This window comes from Ostrinia nubilalis, chromosome 6 (assembly GCF_963855985.1).
Source record: "Ostrinia nubilalis chromosome 6, ilOstNubi1.1, whole genome shotgun sequence".
NCBI lineage: Eukaryota > Metazoa > Arthropoda > Insecta > Lepidoptera > Crambidae > Ostrinia > Ostrinia nubilalis.
Window position 1 is genome coordinate 150,546 of NC_087093.1, and position 19,277 is coordinate 169,822.

At 46.7% G+C, this 19,277-nt stretch overlaps 3 protein-coding genes and 2 long non-coding RNA genes across 5 annotated transcripts; 1 reads left to right on the forward strand and 4 right to left on the reverse strand.

Annotated features, from left to right (window-relative positions):
- Positions 1-4,090: 4,090 nt before the first annotated feature.
- LOC135072356 (uncharacterized) lies at positions 4,091-7,994 on the reverse strand. The gene is made up of 2 exons (XR_010257414.1): positions 6,315-7,994; positions 4,091-4,879 (listed from the first exon to the last, which is right to left on the reverse strand). It is a non-coding gene; the product is annotated as an uncharacterized LOC135072356 (long non-coding RNA).
- Positions 7,995-8,035: 41 nt separating this feature from the next.
- Positions 8,036-10,629, reverse strand: LOC135072358 (uncharacterized). Its single transcript, XR_010257415.1, has 2 exons — positions 10,552-10,629; positions 8,036-9,639 (listed from the first exon to the last, which is right to left on the reverse strand). It is a non-coding gene; the product is annotated as an uncharacterized LOC135072358 (long non-coding RNA).
- Positions 10,630-10,685: 56 nt separating this feature from the next.
- Positions 10,686-14,198, reverse strand: LOC135072764 (glycine-rich protein 1-like). The gene is made up of 5 exons (XM_063966801.1): positions 14,114-14,198; positions 13,485-13,704; positions 12,761-12,908; positions 10,733-11,399; positions 10,686-10,689 (listed from the first exon to the last, which is right to left on the reverse strand). The coding sequence occupies exons 2-5, from the start codon at positions 13,677-13,679 to the stop codon at positions 10,686-10,688; spliced, it is 1,014 nt and encodes a 337-aa protein (XP_063822871.1). The 5' UTR covers positions 13,680-13,704; positions 14,114-14,198.
- Positions 14,199-15,113: 915 nt separating this feature from the next.
- On the reverse strand, positions 15,114-16,516 carry LOC135072765 (blastoderm-specific protein 25D; the record flags this gene model as incomplete). The annotated part of the gene is made up of 1 exon (XM_063966802.1): positions 15,114-16,516. A coding segment is annotated over exon 1 (1,248 nt), but the record flags the coding sequence as incomplete, so codon positions are not given.
- Positions 16,517-16,785: 269 nt separating this feature from the next.
- Positions 16,786-18,665, forward strand: LOC135072357 (chitinase-3-like protein 2). Its single transcript, XM_063966250.1, has one exon. It carries the CDS (start codon positions 17,036-17,038, stop codon positions 18,461-18,463), a length of 1,428 nt encoding a protein of 475 aa, XP_063822320.1. The 5' UTR covers positions 16,786-17,035; the 3' UTR covers positions 18,464-18,665.
- Positions 18,666-19,277: the final 612 nt, after the last annotated feature.

The following is a 19,277-nucleotide window of genomic DNA, read 5'->3' on the forward strand; positions in this document are numbered from 1 at the left end:
CTACCCACTACAAATCTACATCCGAATTCAAATTCGACCCTCAAGTAAAAAATTCTGCCCTCAAATGAAATAGATTTCAATCTAATAAGAATACCACGAATAATTGTATTGGGTACTGTTAAGAGGCCGGTAGATCTATTCTTATACAAAAACACTGGATACTTAACTCAGCACCAAAAGCGCGCGAGTCGTCCGCGCGCGTCCTTCTGTTCCGACGTTTTTAGTGTGACATTGACATCACGTCAATGTCACTATGACAGCAGCTCATTGCCTATAGAGATATCGATAATTTTAACGTTTTAGATTTTTCACAAATAACGTACCAATTTAAAGCAGTCTATTTTTCATTTTATTCATGCTTTTTATATTTTTTATACATTTTATATTTTTAAACCGGCAGACAGTGGTGACTGAGTTTGTTGCGGCGCTTCTTCTTAGCACTTGCCAAATGTTTGTCTCGAAGCGCTGGTAGGGCAAAAAAGAATGAGAACATTTGACGTGACTCCCACTCGGCATGGGGCACACTGAAAACCAGCGTCGTGGCCTCCCTCACCGGGGGCCATGGCATATGCTGAGTGGGGTCCCATTGCGATGGACATCGCTGTGCGACAGGGTGGCACTGCTCAGTTTTACTTTCACTTTCATTGTATGTTTTATTTTATGTCACCTATGTCTTATTTACTTTTTTTTTTCTATTATTTACATCTTTTGTCTTCTGTGATGTCCATGGCAATAAATGTTTCTTTCTTTCTTTCTTTCCTTCTTAACATTTGACGATTTGTACAAATAAAGATAATTTTGATTTTGCCTATGCTTGAATCTATTCCTGAGTATGGATGGGATGAATTTTAGTGGAATTTCCGAACACTTACATGTTGACCGATGCTTAGCAAAAAAATATTTAAAAAATATAGTAGCTCGGAGACCGGATTTTATAAATAAATACTTATTTTTTATTTGAAATAGCCACTGTAACTATAAGTTTGACTTATCCAGACTGTTGCTGGCGCCATCTGCAACAAGCTTTGCATGTGAAATCCATCCTCTGGCTTGCACTGTACTTTCTGTGCAATTTTTTATTTATTTTTTCTCTCTCATGTGCCGCTTCGTGCTTGCCTGAAAGTATGACAGTGCCTAAATAGCGAACGGGCTTCCCGGTGAAAACCAGTCACCGTATCATGGTTGTTCCGAGTGGCACTGTTTTCTTCCATGATGGCACAAAAGCTAACGTTAAAGATACTTGAGGATCGAATAAGAACTAACTCGTTGTCTTAAGGCAACGACGGAACGCGACAAGAAACGACGCGACGTAATGCGTGTGTGATACGCGACTAAAGCCTGGTCCGTGAGCACGTAGAATCCTGTCCAATGACCCCAAGCTACCCATCCCTATCGCTCGCGTGCAATTATATTGCTGTCGCGACTGTGCGACGGGCGCCCGCAGTGAGTGTGCGAGCGCGACAGCAACATAATTACGCGCGAGCGACAAGGATGGGTAGCTCGGGGTCACCGGACAAAATTCTACGTGCTCACGGACCAGCAACCACGGACGGCTTTACATAATACGAGTATTACACTATTTTAAACAACTACCTACTCGATATTTTCGCATCGGGGCACGTCGCGTCGCGTCGCCGCGTTAGTCGTTCGCGTAGGACAACGGGTCAGGGTCAGGGTTTTGGTTTCTGCAGGCGTGGCGATGACGGGCGTGCTGGGCGCGCTGCTGGGCGTGCGGGCGCGCGCGGCGCGGCGGCGGCTGCGGCGCGGCAAGGCGCCCTTCGCGCACGACGCCGACTACCTCGTCAACGGGATGTACCTGTAGGCGCGGGCCCCGAGGACCTCGCGCCGACTGAGCGGGCGTCGATCGATCGATTCAGTCATCGGACGGTTCTGAACCGCCTGCCCGGAGACGCAGGCGTTGTGGTAAATTGCGCCGGTAACGACGATGAGGTTCGCATTGTAAGCGTCGAACGACACGGCGCGAGATGCTTTAGAAGAAGATGGAACGTTACATACCAAACGTCGGAGTGAAATATGGCAGATCGGGAGATTCAGGAGTTAGAGTGAATGACGCCCGTCGGTTTGTCAAAGCCAGGAGGCCGGTCTTGAGCGGTCCCGGAAACCGGTCGCTCGAGAGGGCGCCTCGTCGCCTCACAGCAGTAAACTTCGATATCACCGCGCGCATCGTCATCATATTGAGCCAAAAAGAGGCAGATTTCTATAAAAAGTGAAAATATCATCATCATCATCAACGTTATAATATAATTTCATAAATTAATGGGCTTATTTTTAAAAATAATAATTTAAGTTAAACCGTGGTTTCTTATTTATAAAGTGAAACTGCGGCGGGATGTTGTTTTGTTATGTTACCATAGATAGATGAATGAAATTTTAAAACCTTATTTTTAAATTAGGCTGATTTATCAGCCGTCGGATATCTTCTAACAAGAATAAAATTGTCATTTTGGCTTGTTTCCCATCACAGACCTGTGTGGTCTGTGTTCCCCATACTGAAACTGATGTGCCAAACTTATTCTTCAGTTATAAGTTATCAGGCGATTGAAAAATCAGCCCTTAGAATACATAGAAACATACATTAGGGTCGAGTATACATAAATGTATATCAGAATCAGAATCATCATTTATTTGCTTTAAATGTGGAAGATCGTTGTATTTTTGACGAAGGCCCCCCCCTTCTCATAGGTCGTTGAAAGAGGCTTTCAAGTTGTGTTTGTAATACATTCCAAACTTATAATAAATAGCTTTGTTTGACGTTAGTGATTAAGTTTCATGACATTAATTTAAATAAATATCTAAAGCCCGCATCATGAAATGACACTAAAACTGGATTATTATTCCCAAGCTTTATAGTATAGTAATTAGTTTAAAGCTTGGGAATATTAGAGAATAGTTTTAGAATAGCTTCATTTCATAATACGGGTCTTAGATTCAAAATATCATTATTATATGTATAAAGTCATATCATTAAGAGTTTACATACATAGCTGAAAAAACTAAATAGACCAAGTTCGTAGAATGAGCCAAATAGACGCACAAGCCGCGTACTCAGACACTGAATTGGTTTGCGGTCACGATCCATTTCTTGTAAGACACCGCATAAATGAACGAACGTTGGATTTTTGTAATTATAATATAACGCATACACATACTTAAGCCATATAATAAATGTAATATGATCTGAAGGAGTTCCCAATTGTACGGTGATACACATACGAATCTCGCACGCAAGATCAGCACAAACGCTGACATGAATAAGTTGCACGACGGCGGTCACAAACGGACATATTGCTTCCGAAGGGCTTAGGCCGCTTGTAGAGACGTCCGTTTTTTTGACCGGACAACGGCCCGATTTTTTCACCGGATTTAGCGGTGGCGTATGGTTTATAATGAACGTGTGCACATGCATCGGACATAGGTCCGGCGAGAAAATTGACAGCAAACAAAGGATATCCGTTTTCTGACGGTCCATCGTCCGGGGAAAAAACGGACGTCTACAAGCGCTCTTAGTGTGAGTTTACATCAAACGTTTAAGTATTCGATATCGAGTGCGTCAAAAATCTATGATTATTTTAAAACTCACACTAAGCCCCAGATCTTATTCTCTCATACGCGTATCCGTAACCATAGGTAAAATGTAGCGCCGCACCCAAAGACCTCAAATAAAATCCGAACAGTTCTGTGAGACTGGAAACATATTTTAAGATGGTACATATTTGTTTGTTGTTATCAAAAGTATGTATTTTCATTATGCCAAATAATGTTACATTATTAAATTATAGCTCAGCTACCCACACTTCATTAATTTACCTAGTGCATATTTTTCAGATTTATTTTTTCTCTGGCAACATAAGTACATACATATTTTATAATCTTTAAGTATGGATGTTCAATAAAGAATTAATTTTTATAATAAATGGCGTCCCACAAAAACTGATGGTTTTCATTGTTCGATGCGAATAATCCAATGTACCCTAAGTAACCAACCACACGATTCTACATGCACTATTGAGCGAGCACCGAGTATGATTTTCTTAAAACTAGGAAATGGCTGATTAATAAAAATAACAGGTATCGTTCAACACTTTAATAATCACAATAATGTATGATATTTTTAACATAAACTATATAGGGCCAGGCCGCAATTTTAAATTAATTCTATCTATGTAGGTAGGTATGTCAATTCGCACCGAGTCGATGGCATAATTAAACCTTAATCACTGGAAACAACCTGAAGCGCGCCACTCGCAGCGGGGCATGGGGCTGCGGCCCGCTTCCACCGGGCCGCGACCTGCTGCCACCGGGCCGCTGCCCCCACCACCGGGCCGCGGCCTCCTACCACCAGGCCGCGGCCTCCTACCACCGGGCCGCGGCCTCCTACCACTCGGGCCGACGCGCGACGGCTGGCGCGCTCCCTCTCCCTCTGACCTACCGCGCTCTTGACAGGTTTGTCCAAACTTGCAAGACCAATTGGTTTGGTTCGTCACAGTACTCATTCTTCACTATACACTTATAAAAATACATATAAATAGTGAAAACGTTACTCTTTTATAACAAAAAGGTAGGCACTGCGATATAGTGAATGTGTAGAATTTAGGATCCATACACGGTTAGACTTAATTCTAAGGTTACGATACATTTAATGCACTGAGGTTCAATGTTGTCGTCTATGGGCAGAAGGCGTGTCTCCCGAACACTCGTCTACGACATGGATTCTAGGAGTCAGTGCAAGTCTAGGCTTATGTATCAAGTCTTACGGATGCGAGAGCAATGCCCAAGCCAGCAAGTTAATATTTATTCATTTTTAAATACTTTTTGTACAAAAAAAATATAATTAATAATTTTAATATAAGAAAGACTCCTTAGTCCAGTAGAATTAGCTTTTAAATCGGAAATAATTCCTACAAAAGATTTTATTGTTTTAATGGCTTCATTGGTTGCCCATTAAGACTCTCCTAAGTTTTCGACTTCGACGGAGTTGTGCTTAAGTGGTGGGGGCCCCCGAAAGAGGCATTTTTTCGGTTTTCCGGTTATACCGCGTAAAGGACTTACCCTATCAAAAAGTGGTCTTCATGACGGTTGAAGGGCACTTAATCCTGCATTGAATAAGACCAAATTCATATGTTTTGGACAAACCGTTCTCGCGCTAATGTTCGGCAAAGTAGAAAATATACGTATAATTAATGACCCTCACCACGTCCAATGGTTTGTTACCCACAGACTTCCAAGTCTTGAAATGGGCCACCTCAACCAGTGTAACCCTATCAAGGCTTACGAGCTTGATGCGCCTATTCTTGTTCGTCCCAGCCGTTCCTTAACTGCGGTTGCTGCACATCTTCCTGGCACTCACCTGAACGACTCTGTGTTACCTACTGTGGCTGCCCCTCTTCCTTGTATCCTCCTGCATGACTACGTTGCCTAGCCATATGCCTGGTCTAAGGTTCGACGCCAAAAATCAACAACAACAAGTTCATATTAAAACGCTGAAGAGTTTTTTGTTTGTTTGAACGCGCTAATCTTAAGAATTACTAGTTTGATTGAAATCATTATTTTTGTGTTGAATAGCTCATACATTGAGGAAAGCTATAGGATATATACAATCACTCTACGACTAATAGAGGCGAAGCAGTAAAGAAAAATGTTGCAAGCACGGAAAATAGTATTTAAACTATTTTCACGCGTACAAAGTTGATTTTGTGGCGTCGAACCTTGGACCAGGCATATAGCTAAGCAATGCAATCGTACAGGAGGGTACAAGGAAGAGAGACAGCCACATTAGGTAACACAGAGTCGTTCAGGAGAGTGTCAGGAAGAGGTGCAGCAACCGCAGTTAAGGAACGGCTGGGACGAACAAGGATAAGCGAATCAAACTCGTGAGCCTTGTTAGGGTTACACTGATTAAGGCGACCCTTTACAAGGTTTGGAAGCATGTGGGTAACAAGCCATTGGACGTGGAGAGGGTCATTAATTATACGTATATTTTCTACTTTGCCGAACTTTAGCGCGAGAACGGTTTGTCCAAAACATATGAATTTGGTCTTATTCAATGCAGGATTAAGTGCCCTTTAACCGTCATGAAGACCGCTTTTCGATAGGGTAAGTCCTTTACGCGGTATAACCGGAAAACCGAAAAAACGCCGCTTTCGGGGGCCCCCACCACTTAAGCACAACTCCGTCGAAGTCGAAAACTTAGGAGAGTCTTAATGGGCAACCAATGAAGCCATTAAAGCAAAAAAATCTTTTGTAGGAATTATTTCCGATTTAATCAATTTTTGTGTTTAATTCTACTGGCCTACCTCAAATTATTACGGTTTGTAAAACTTCACCAATTTAGGGAGGGCCAGTAGCAATCGCTACCGTAAGATTTGACGACAAGTAAACTATTGATATGATGCCTTAAATACAACTGACTTCTTTAATCCATGGGAATTATACCGATATAATAGATATATCAGACGCCAGGAAGAGGCCAACATCATCAGGATCGAAAATGACAGTTAAAACTTCACTACATTTGTTACTTTGCAAGATTTAACATGTAAATGTATGTAAACTTACATAATGTATTTAACACAACAATCAACACATAATAGACATAATATAGTGCTAATCAACTAATCTGGATCTGGATACTCAGTGTAACTCGAATAAGTTTCCACTAAATCATTACTTAATATTCATGAACCAATAAACATACCGTATTTCATTAAAAGCCATTCTAGGGAAGACTCAATACTTGAGTATTGAGTATTGACTGATACTATATCCGAATTCAACGCTCCCTACAAGTGAGTGGTGTACTTCTGTTTGATACATTAAATCCAGTTTCTGTTTCAATGACACAAAAGTCAATTTTATAAAATCAATTCCTTTTCAATTATTAATTAATCTTATCAATTCCAATTAGAAACAATTAACGTTTACCGTATAAATTGTTAACTTTTTGTATACAATTTTTAAGCTATGCCTACTGATGCAGATTTCTGCAACCATTATTGGCGCGAATAATTCGACGTCAGCGAAAATTACGAACACAAGTAAAATTCCTTTGTTGATAAATTATCACCTGATTACATATTTTAATCCTTAATAATTAATTTAATTTGAATTTTATCAATAATGGAATGCGTTAGATGCGAGTATCGCTCGCGCGTTTAATGATAAGTAGAACAAGGCCCCGCCTGACACACTTTTCGAAGAAGTTATCATGGCTCCGCCTTTCGTGACTCTTTCTAATAATACGGTGTGGTCCTGCATAAACTATTACAAATTTTGTAATAAAATGTCTATAGATCTATAGAAATTTGATCAGTTCATATTTTTTTTATTTACAAAAATTGTATTATAAAGAATATGTTTTATCGATAATAATTTATGATGTAGTTTCACCCCCTTCCCGGGTTGTACTTTATGCAAGGCCACACGGTATAATAAGGAAATTGAGACATATTCCGTTACGCTTCTTTATAATATAATCCGTTATCTTTACTAGAGATGAAACGGATAGTTGTTTGGCCGGATACCGGATATCCGGCCAGCTGCTAGGCCGGATAGCCGGATATCCGGCGGCCGGATAGTTGGACCATTATCTCGTTGCATGTTGTGACGAGTTTAGCGCCGCACAGGTGCTTCGAACGCGATCAGTGGGTCTAGTAGACTAGACAAGTCACACTTTTCGAAAATCGAATCTGTTCGAATCCGAATAGAATGTCAGATTTTGCAACTTGTCTAAGGGGCAGATCAATCGGGCGATTCCGGTTGCCATCGTGAGTGTGTGATTGAATACCTAGCGAAAATTAAATTAGTTTACTTGTTGCGTAATCTGATTGATCTACATCATGTCATCAGACTATCAGTAAAAAAAAGATCGCCTTTTTAATTGGCAATATTTCGACATTAACAGATATTTACTATTTATGTATTCGTCATTAGAGTGAATATCCCAGAAAAAGAAATCAGTTTTTTGAAAGGCCTTAATAATATGGCTAACTTTTTGGAGTTTAAATAAAAGCCGTCATTATTATAAGCCATTTTATTGACATTTACCTCAAAGATTAATGCATTTCACTTTATTGTCGTAGTTTTTTAATATCCGGTATCCGGCCGGATAGTGAGTTACTATCCGGTATCCGGCCGGATAGTAAATTTAGGCCGGATATCCGGCCTACCGGATAGTTACCGGATATCCGTTTCATCTCTAATCTTTACTATAAAAAGTAAAGATACTTTTTATAAGTCAGGTTGATAACATTATTTAGCTGAAAATCTTAATTGAAAAAGTGCAAAACATTAATACGAAAGAAGGCACTTTGGGAAAGTGAATTATTTTTTACATGGTGTAATACCTCCAATGAAGATTACAGGTAAAGTTGACATGAAATGATCAAACAAATCAATTCAATACTTGGGACTTGGTATCACATCCCATCATTAGTCAAAAAACTAATCCCAAATGTTTATTTCAAAAGTGAGTTGCACAACGATGAACCATCCCAGCTATGAGATTAACAGGAGGGCGCTACTATCAATGCTGGGTTATTAGTTCTGATTTTTGCCACGTTGGAAAATACTGAAATGTCATTTACAGGAGGACGCTACTATCAATACTGGGTTGTTAGTTCCGATTTTTGCCACTTGACGTTTCAGAATCGTTCAACTATGTATATTGATAAATCAAAATTCACCTTTAAGACTATATTTAATTTTAGACAGTACTGTGGACAACGATTTTATTGTGTCTACGTATTAAAGGTGTATTTTTTACGTTATTTATTTTATCTAAATGTATGTAAGTATATCCACTTTGAAATTTTTGCACAGCCTTAATTTATTTGCCTAACCAATGGTTGGCTGGTAGATAATACATACTATTACGCATTAAGTCTGCCATGTGCAATTTTACGTGCAAGAAGTAATAAATATTTATCATTTTACAAAATATTGATTTTGTAAAGGAATGTTTATTTCACTTGGCTAGGACAGCATGTACTTTTAAAATCACAAATTAAATCAAATTTTTGGGAACACTAAACATTAGAAAAATTTGCAGAATCTGTATTTTGTTAAATGCTATCTATAAAATAAAAAGCTTGCGAAACAAAACAAGGTGTTTGTCAAACAATTAGGGAACCAGTTAGACCATTTTAGGATAGTATGAAATAACATAGAAGTCGCATCCGGGCAAACCTTCAGAGACGAATGCCTGTTTTCACTATCAATCCCTAATTTTTAAGTGACCCCTATGAAAACAAAATGACTGTTACGTGTTACCATAGGGGTCACATAAAAATTAGGGATTGATGGTGAAAACGGACATAAGAATACGAAATACCTATTTTGCGAAATTTTAAGACTACGCCTTGAATGGTCCCCTTTCGGTCTTACGTTGCTCGTCTATAACCATTACTTATGTCAATTTTAATTCCATGTCATGTTTAATTTCTATAAATCTTTTTAATTAACAAACCTAGACGTCTTCGGCCCTCGCAGTGTACAGTAAGAGAGGCTTCATGAATGACTAATGGGAGCAGACGTACGTATCCCAGGCGGTCGTCGACCCGGGCGCGGGCGGCGTCAGGGCGCGCGCGCGTGCGCCAGGTGGCAGTTCTCGACGTACAGGTCCTTGAAAATAACAGAGGTGTTTTAAAAAAAACTGCTCAACATTCAAATTTTGGAGCATTAGAACCATGATTGACTTCCCTGAGGAATGTGGGTGCAAAACCGACAGACGTGTAACTACGATTACCACAGAATAATAGTACAAAAAATTTACTTCGCGAAGGTATTTAAAAAATGTATGCTCAATGTCATTAACAATATGGTGTAATTTAGCTTGTCTCAAGAGTCAAGCACCATTTTGTTGACAAATGTCAGTGATCAGTACTGCGCCGAAGCCATAGGGCTGATTACGGTAAAATGATGTGTGACGTGAGGTGTCAAACTGCGGAAAATGGCGGAGGAAATAAATAAATAAGCATGAAATAAACTGGTCTGACTGACGTCACCACAAGCTCCGCAGTCCGCAGTGTTCGCACATTAAGAAACAGTATGCTTGCGTTCGTACGAAACATGAACCCTCTATGAGGCTATTCATTCATATTCACTGCGAGTGGCCAGCGCTTCGGTATTTTGAGCTTTTAATATCTTAGTTGATATAATATCAGTTTATATAATATAATATAAGTTTTTAAGATAATAAAAAAGTAAAAACACTTCAAATCTTTGGATTTACTTTTATCGAGCCCCTGAGATGCATTTTTTTAATAACAGGCTGGTTTCAGGTAAATTCACTCTCACACGCAGAATCTCATGAGAACGATTTTTGTGAGTTGTGTATAAAAATTTAAATATTTAAAGAGACCAATGCCCGTTTTCATCGTCGATCCCTAATTTTTAAGCGACCCCTATGCATTGACATATGCGGTGACACATAACAGGAATTTTGTTTTCATAGGGGGGTCACTTAAAAGTTAAGAATCAAAGGCGGGAAGCGTTCAAAACGCCACGAAACAGTTCGACCGGCGCGCCGCTCACCTTCACCAGCAGGTCCGCGGCCAGCAGCCGCGCGTGCAGCCGCCGCACCGCCGCCTCCGCCCGCCCCGCGCGCGCCCGCAGCGCCGCCGCCTCCCGCGCGCCCGCACCCGCCCCCGCCGCCGCCCGGCCGCCGCTCACCTTCACCAGCAGGTCCGCGGCCAGCAGCCGCGCGTGCAGCCGCCGCACCGCCGCCTCCGCCCGCCCCGCGCGCGCCCGCAGCGCCGCCGCCTCCCGCGCGCCCGCACCCGCCCCCGCCGCCGCCCGGCCGCCGCTCACCTTCACCAGCAGGTCCGCGGCCAGCAGCCGCGCGTGCAGCCGCCGCACCGCCGCCTCCGCCCGCCCCGCGCGCGCCCGCAGCGCCGCCGCCTCCCGCGCGCCCGCACCCGCCCCCGCCGCCGCCCGGCCGCCGCTCACCTTCACCAGCAGGTCCGCGGCCAGCAGCCGCGCGTGCAGCCGCCGCACCGCCGCCTCCGCCCGCCCCGCGCGCGCCCGCAGCGCCGCCGCCTCCCGCGCGCCCGCACCCGCCCCCGCCGCCGCCCGGCCGCCGCTCACCTTCACCAGCAGGTCCGCGGCCAGCAGCCGCGCGTGCAGCCGCCGCACCGCCGCCTCCGCCCGCCCCGCGCGCGCCCGCAGCGCCGCCGCCTCCCGCGCGCCCGCACCCGCCCCCGCCGCCGCCCGGCCGCCGCTCACCTTCACCAGCAGGTCCGCGGCCAGCAGCCGCGCGTGCAGCCGCCGCACCGCCGCCTCCGCCCGCCCCGCGCGCGCCCGCAGCGCCGCCGCCTCCCGCGCGCCCGCACCCGCCCCCGCCGCCGTCCGACCGCACGCGCACGCGCCGCCCGCGCCCGCGCCTGCAACCACCGCCGACCACATGAAACTTGAGTCTTTCGTCATCGTAGTGCGCACTCGCTAAAATAATGTTTTATACAGGGTGTTAGGTAAATGGGTATATGAGCCGACACTAGCCCATGTTAACATGTGCATATAAATGGTATGGTGAAGTCAGAAAATTGATATCTTCATTTTAATTATTTTAATTTTCATACAAATCGGATTTTATAAAATTTATTTTGTATGAAGATTAAAAAAATTAAAAAGATGATATCAAATTTCTGACTTCACCATACCATTTATATGCCCATGTTAACATGGGCTAGTGTCGGCTCATATACCCATTTACCTAACACCCTGTATATCTGAAAGTGTTGTGAATGCTTACACTAAAACGTTTGTTTTTATTTGTATAGAGAACAATAATGTCTAGACAAACCTAAAGAGGATTTAGGACGCTATTTGGATCAAATATGTAATTGCTCAATAATGAATAATAAATAAAAAAAAAAAAAAAAAAACAGCGACCTTCATAAAAATAAAAATTCATAAAATTCATTTATTTTTGCAAATAGGCTTTAAAAAAGCGCTTTTACACGTCCCAATATTAACCCTCCCGCTGCTTCGGGACAACGAATGGGCCAGTGCTGAGAAGAAGCGGCGCAAGAAACTCGGTCACTGTTGTCAGCCTCCTTTTCAAGGTTTCACAGTCTTTAAAATATACAAATTATAGTCGTAAGTATCGGTGCGAGCTAGGTAGTTAAACATTCCAAACATTTTTATCTTTTATATAATCATCAACTTTACAGTAGCCCTTTTTCATTAAGGTGCTTTTGATATGTGCTTTAAATTTATGAACGGGCAATTCTACAACAGTTTGTGGTAATTTATTCGACTAGGGACACACTACACTTCGACTGGGGAACCTCTCCGCGCGGACGAGACTCGCCCCCAGTGTTGCCAGTCGGGTCTTGTCAGAAATTACCAGAAATAAGCGGTTATGTAAGGTTGTTTATGGATGGTTCATGTTTACCTAAATTCGAAATTTTGACCATTCCATGAAGACCGAAAAGTGACCAGTCGTATAAAACTGTTACATGGATTTGCGTTTTATTATCGAAAAACACTTAACAAATAATAAATCAAATTCATGTTTAAATGCTGTTTATGACATAATTTTTAAATTGTCACTATTAATATTTTTTACTGAATAACCTGTAAAAGTTAATTCTACAATTTCTGAAAAATCACCTAAAAGTAACCTTTTCATTAGTGTAACCTAAAAGTAACCAATGCAGTTCAAAAGTAACCTAAAAGGTTACAAAAGTAACCTAAAAGGTTACAAAAGTAACCTTCTGGCAACACTGCTCGGGCCGCTCACCTGGCGCGGGCGCGGACGGCGCGGAGGGCGCGGGGCGGGGCGCGGCGGGGCGGCGCGCGCGCAGGCGGCGCAGCTCGGCGTCGCGCGCCGCCAGCTCGGCCGCCGCCTGCTCGCGGTGCGCCGCGAACTCGCGCTCCAGGTCCGCCACCTGAAAATCGGAGTAGAGCGTTTCGTACCGGAGTAGAGTGTCGACGGCGTTCACCGATAATGAGTTTTCGCGTATGAAAAATCCGCCAGATGGCAATACGTAGACGCGAGGTCCAAATGCTGCATGATTGTACCTTTATCAATAAATCATGTTGTGTCAGCCTATAATTGTTGTTGCATTGTAACTTTGTTCATAATTGTCATTTTTAAGTGTACATGTTGTTATGTAACAATGTTGGTAGACCTAATAAATAAATAAATAAATTGGTTATTTTTGACATGACATTGACAGATATGTCAAAATTCACCAATCACGCAGCAGTCAGACCCCACATCCACGTCCCGCCATCTAGCGGATCTTTCATACGCGAAAACCCTCATTCTGAAGCGCCACTTTTAAAATTCGATTGATTTTAAATCGACCGTGAGATTTCCCCACCGCTTCGTGATTGAAATCGGTCGGATCGATCGAGTCGGCGAAACGGTCGCGTCGTCGTCTCGTATCGCTCGACGAAATCTACGGGAGTCTCGTTTTGGCAGTTCATAAACGTGAATCGCGTGTCGGGGTGATCGGGACCTGCTGCTCGAGCGCGGCGCGCTCCTCGATGGGCGGCAGCGGCGGCGGCGCGAAGTGGCGCTCGTAGTCGGCCACGCGCGCCAGCAGCTCGGCCAGGCGCTCGTCGCCGGCGCGCGCGTCGGCCTCGGCGGCGGCGCGTTCGTCGCGCAGCTTGCCCGCGCAGTACTCCTCGCAGCGCTCGTACTCCTCGCGCATCGCCTCCAGGCTCGCCTCCAGCTCCCTGCGAAAGGCCCGCACGGATTCGATTCGTCGCGATGTGATAAAATACCCGACAGATCAGATCGAAGGTAATTGCCAAAAGTTCATAAAGTCCGGTCGCCGAGCAGATAGAATTTCGTCCGATGACCCCAAGCTACCCATCCTTATCGCTCGCGCGTAATTATATTACTGTCATTACTGTGCGACAGGCGGCCGCAGTGAGTGTGCGAGCGCTACACGGGCGGGGTCATTGGACGAAATTCTATGTGCTCGCATCGTCAGTGAAGAAATGTTTAAAAATGGTTTCATTATCAATAATAAAATTCTATACTTGTACCTATGATTCATAATAATAATACTGCTATATAATTTCATTATGTATAATATAATTTTTGGCCATCTCATACGCTAGGACTTAGCGAACTACTCACTTGACCAGTTCGGACAATTTCTGCTTCTCCTCCTCATGTCGGCGCTCAGTGTCGGCGAGGTCCTTCGGGAGCTCGTCGAGCGCCTCGTCCGTCTGCAGTCCCGCGTCCGTCCGCAGTCCCGCATCCGGGCCCACGCACGCGTCCGCCGCATCCGGGCCCACACACGCGTGAGCCGCGTCCGGGCCCACGCACGCGTCCACCGCGTCCGGGCCCACGCTCGCGTCCGCGCGCGCCTCCGCCGGGCCCGCGCACAGCGCGTCGCACAGCTCGCGCGCGCGCGCCGCCGCCTCGCCCAGCGCCGCGCACGCCGCGCAGCGCGCCCCGCCCGCGCCCGCGCCCGCCAGCTCCAGCGCCGCGCGCAGCCGCCGCGCCAGCGGGACCCAGTCCGGCGCTCTCCGCTCCATACTGGCCGGCGCCGAGTCGCATTCCTGCCGACGAGCCAGGCCGAGGCCGAGTCTTACTGAACGTCACCGATCGAGTTTCGTTAACGTTCCCCGCGGAGCGAACGCAAGCACGAATGAAACGAAACGGAAGTGTGAAACGCCGAAAGCGACACGAACCGGTCTGCGCATCTCACCTCGAGCACGTCCGGCGTCATCAGCGAACGGAGTTCGGCGGACAGGTCGCCGCAAGGGGCGCCCTCCGCGGCGCGCGGCTCCGGCGCGGCGCCGGCCCTCGCCTCGAGCGCGCCGCACAGCTCGTCGTTGCGGTCGCGCAGCCGCGCCGCCTCCAGCCGCAGCTCCTCCAGCCGCGCCTCCAGCTCGCTCGCGGCCGCGTCCGCGCCGGCCCCCGCGCCCGCGCCCGCGCCCCGCCGCTCCTCGGCCGCGCGCGCCTCCTCCGCGAGCCGCGCCGCCTCGCGCTCCGCGGCCGCCGCGCGGCCCTCGGCCGCCGTCGCCGACGCCTCCAGCCGCCGGCCGCGCGATCTCTCCGCTTCGAGTTCCGCTCGCAGGTGCGCCTCGGCTTCGCCGCGGCGCTCTGCGTCCGCTTCGAGCCGCGCGGTCAGCGCCGCCGCGCGCTCTCGCTCCGCCGCCAGCTCGTCGGCCGCCCGCCGCGCCGCCTCCGCGTGGCGCGCCTCCGCCCGGCGCAGACTCGCCGTCAGCTCGGCCTCCATGCGCGCGTGCGTCTCGTCCACGTCCTGCGCGAGCAGCAGCGCGCGGCGGTTGGCCTCGGCCACGTCGGCGCGCAGCTTGTCGCGCTCGGCCGCGGCGAGGTCGGCCCGGCGCCGCGCGCGCCGCAGCCGCAGCCGCGCCAGCGCCAGCGCGGCCGCCAGCACGAGCGGGCGCGCGTCGCGGCGCTCGTCCAGCGGCTCGGCGAGCGCCGTGAGCTCGGTGTCCAGCGCGCGCTCCAGGTCGGGCGGGCGCACGGCGGCGGCGCCGAAGCCGAGCTCGAGCAGCAGGCGGCGCGGGCGCGGCACGCCGGCGCGCTCCCACGCGTCCACGACCAGCTCGCTCGCGACGCCGGCGTCGTCGTCCTCGGGGTCCGCGCCGTCCGGCTCCGGAGTGGGCGCGCTCTCTCCGGCGCCCTCGATGGACGAGGTGAGGGTCGCGTTCAAGCGGTCGAAGAACTCTCCGACGGTGGTCGTCTCGCCGGCGCGCGCCTCCTCGAAGATGCGGTCGACGAGCCCGCCGTCGATGCCGTCCATGCGCAGGTCGCGGCACAGCGCCAGGGCCTGCGCGCGGTCGACGCGGCGCTCGTGCTCGAAGGCCGGCGCGTCGTCGTCGTCGTCGGGGTCGAGGTCGCGCGCCTCCATGGCCGAGGCGCTGCGCCGGGCCCGCATGCGCTGCGAGGAGCGCGCGCGCCCGTCGTCGGCGTCCAGGCGGGACACGGAGGCGGCTCGCGGCGCGTGCGCGTCAGAGGCGCGCTGAGGCCTCGAGCGTCGCCCGTACTTTTTGGAACCAAAGACGAACTTGGGAGCGATCTCGCGGCCGGAGGAGTCCTCGTCGCTGTGCGGAGCGCCGGGCGGCGCGGAGGGCGCGCCCGAGGTGGCGGGGGCGGAGGCGCCGTCGCCGCTGAGCACCGAGAGAAGCCCGTTGCGGAACTGTGTGAAGGTGACGCGGTCGGAGCTGCGCTCGAACAGCGAGCCGACGAGGGCTGCACCGCGGTCTTCCAGCTGCAAAGCGTCGCACAGATCGAGCACGGCCGATTTGTTTAGGGCTTCCTCGTTATCTACGTCGAACGTTTTGAAAACCGTATACAGCTGTTGTTCGTAAGGATTCATGGACGTGCTATCCATAGCTAGCAGCCGCATTCGTATTCTATGGGACGTCAAGTTCGACGTGGGATCCTTCTACGTAATTGACATGTTCCGAAAATTTATAAAAGACTAATTTTAATTCGTAAATTACATTAACATTTTACAACCTTGATCTTATTTGCGATAGTCAATAGTGTCAAATTTGACGTTGTCATTTTTTTTTTGACACACTGTTATTTTTTTGTTTTTAAGTCTACAAGAAACAACAGCGACTATTATGCAGCTTTCATGGACATTTGACATTTACAATTCATGTAAATAATCGTTTTTTAATTCATGTAAATAAATAAACTTGAGTGTAATTGATATAGTACAACATTATAAAAATTAAGTTACTTACATAGTTAATGTATCTCTAATTAAAATCGCCAACACTTTATTTTGTTATTAAAAAACAAAAAGTCACTCGTCGTCTGTCCGTCACTCTTTGTTGTTGTGCTGCTTGTATTGTTTACAAAGTACATTACTTCAATTTATTAATATTTTAATTGGTGAAACTAATATTTGAAGCACTTACAACGATAGTTGAGATAACAATTAAAGATACGTAATTGTTTTATCGTGTGTTCCGTTACTTGCTAGGTGATATTTAGTTTACGTGCCTCCGACAGTGCGCGCTAGACTTGTGTGTGAAATATTGCAACAATAAAAAACAATTACCTACGAAAATGTTAGATAAAGGTGCTGTTTATTACCAAAAAGTAAAAGGACCAGCTCTAATGTATACAAAGTCGGTGCAATGTAGTAAAATTACGAACACAGTTAAGACTGTTGTGGCTTGTGGTGCACTTCTTGTTTTAGTTGCAACGACCTTGATTCTAATTCAACCTGAATTACCAACTCGCATCATAAGCAAGGTCCCGACTTATTTTTCAATGAAATCCTACTTTCGTGCTAAAACGTTTGCAATTTTACGGGGACAGCAATTAGGTAAAACTAAATTACGAGCTTTACCACCTTTGAGTGATGAGGAAAAGAAAATAGTGTCATGCTATTACAATACGCCCAGTGCTAACGGGACGGGCCAGCTGCTGCCCGCGGACATCCACCCGCACCTGTGCACGCACATCAACGTTGCCTTTGCCCGGGTCGTGAATAAGGAAATTCATCTAGACGACGTACAGTATCAAGCTCTACGTGATATTGTGAAACTTAAGAAAGTAAATCCTGATTTGAAAATTTTGATTTCTGTGGGAGGTTCTGGAAATGAAGATGGTTTCTCTGATATGGTTATCAATCATGCATCTAGAAAAGTGTTCATAAGATCTCTAAAATGGTTACTACGGAACTATACATTAGATGGAGTAGATCTTGACTGGGAATTTCCAGCTGTGCACCTGGACACATTCATCCTTGGAGGCAAACGGGAGAGACAACATTTTTCTCAGTTATTGTATGAAATTCGACGTGAATACATTAGAGAGAAAAGAGATTACTTACTCACTGTGGCCGTTGCTGCTCCAGAAACAATAGTTGATATTTCTTATGATATTGATCAAATTAATTTATATACCGACTATGTGAATGTTATGACGTATGACTTTCACTATTTCACCAAATACACTCCATTCACTGGATTTAACTCACCACTATTCGCACGGCACGGGGAGCAAATGTATCTAGCCTCACTGAATATCAACTACACTGTCCACATGTACTACAGCAAAGGGCTGAGTCTGAGTAAAATCGTAGTCGGTATACCCACTTATGGCCACACTTTCACTCTCGTGAACCCTGGCAACACCAGAGTGGGGAGCCCGGCTTCTGGATACGGCTCCCTCGGAGGCATGGGCTTTGTCAGCTATCCAGAAATATGTACATTTGTAAAAAAATTCAAAGATGTCATAATTCAAGAGGACGTAGAGGCCAAAGTACCGTATCTCTACAGAGGCCGGGAGTGGGTCTCGTTCGAGTCCCCGCAGAGCGTGGCGGCCAAGGCGGCCTACGTGCGCGCGGCGGGGCTGCGCGGCGCCATGATCTACTCGCTCAACGCCGACGACTACAGCGGCGTGTGCCGCGCTCGCGGCGGACAACTCAAATTCCCACTACTTCAGTCTATCAAGAATTCCCTCTTTGGCAACGACACTGCGAATTAGGCGCAAGCGACGAGAAATGAAGAAATTAGCGAGAACCAGCAACCAGTCAAGTGTGAAAAATGAATATGAAACGACGGTGCATGCGTTTTTTGAGTGGTTTACCTGTTTTTTCCTGGTCACATATGTAATTTTGTACATGGCGCAGGATTTCATAGTAAGAGTGTGCGTCAGGCGCTGCGGCGGGCGGCGTGGGGCGCTGTGAGCGCGGCGCGCGCGGCGGCGGCGGCGGCACTGGCGGCCGCCCCACGCGCGTGCTCACCCGCACAGAACCGCACGCGCATTCATTAACCGTCGCATTAACTTTTACAGTTTGAAAAAATCTAAGAGTTACTTTACTGTTTCGCGTTTCCACTCGACCGAGTATGTTGCAGTACACTTGATAATTTTAAATCGGTTATCCGCCCACGGCCTGTATTGCTGCACTTGCTGTTTAGCTCAGTGTGTTTGCCAGTGATCTTGACCACTTGTTCGTGGGCTGTAAGGTGGGCGGTGGCAATGACATTAAACGCCTTGTCAAAATACTACCTTTACCTTTCGATTGAATATGTAGTTACCTACCTATATTAATACTTATAAGGTCACTAGGTATTTAAACAAAAAACATATTCTGGCGCAGTCTGGTAAAAAACTTTACATATACCTACTTTATAAGTAAATAAACTAATAATAATAATTGTGAAAAAAAACTTATTTGTGTTGTAACATCTAACTAGTATTAAATGACTCCATAAGTTCCATAACTTAACTGAAAAATTCTTGTTATTATTAAAATTACTAGATTACCTATGTGTCCAAGTGTCCACTAAGGACATCT

Coding starts and splice junctions, on each gene's coding strand:
- LOC135072357 (XM_063966250.1), top strand. CDS start 17,036: ATGTTAGATAAAGGTGCTGTTTATTACCAAAAAGTAAAAGGACCAGCT.
- LOC135072764 (XM_063966801.1), bottom strand. CDS start 13,679: ATGCGCGAGGAGTACGAGCGCTGCGAGGAGTACTGCGCGGGCAAGCTG. Junction 12,909..13,484: donor GCGCCGCGCTCGAGCAGCAG/GTCCCGATCACC, acceptor TCCGATTTTCAG/GTGGCGGACCTGGAGCGCGA. Junction 11,400..12,760: donor GCCGTCCGCGCCCGCGCCAG/GTGAGCGGCCCG, acceptor CGGTGGTTGCAG/GCGCGGGCGCGGGCGGCGCG.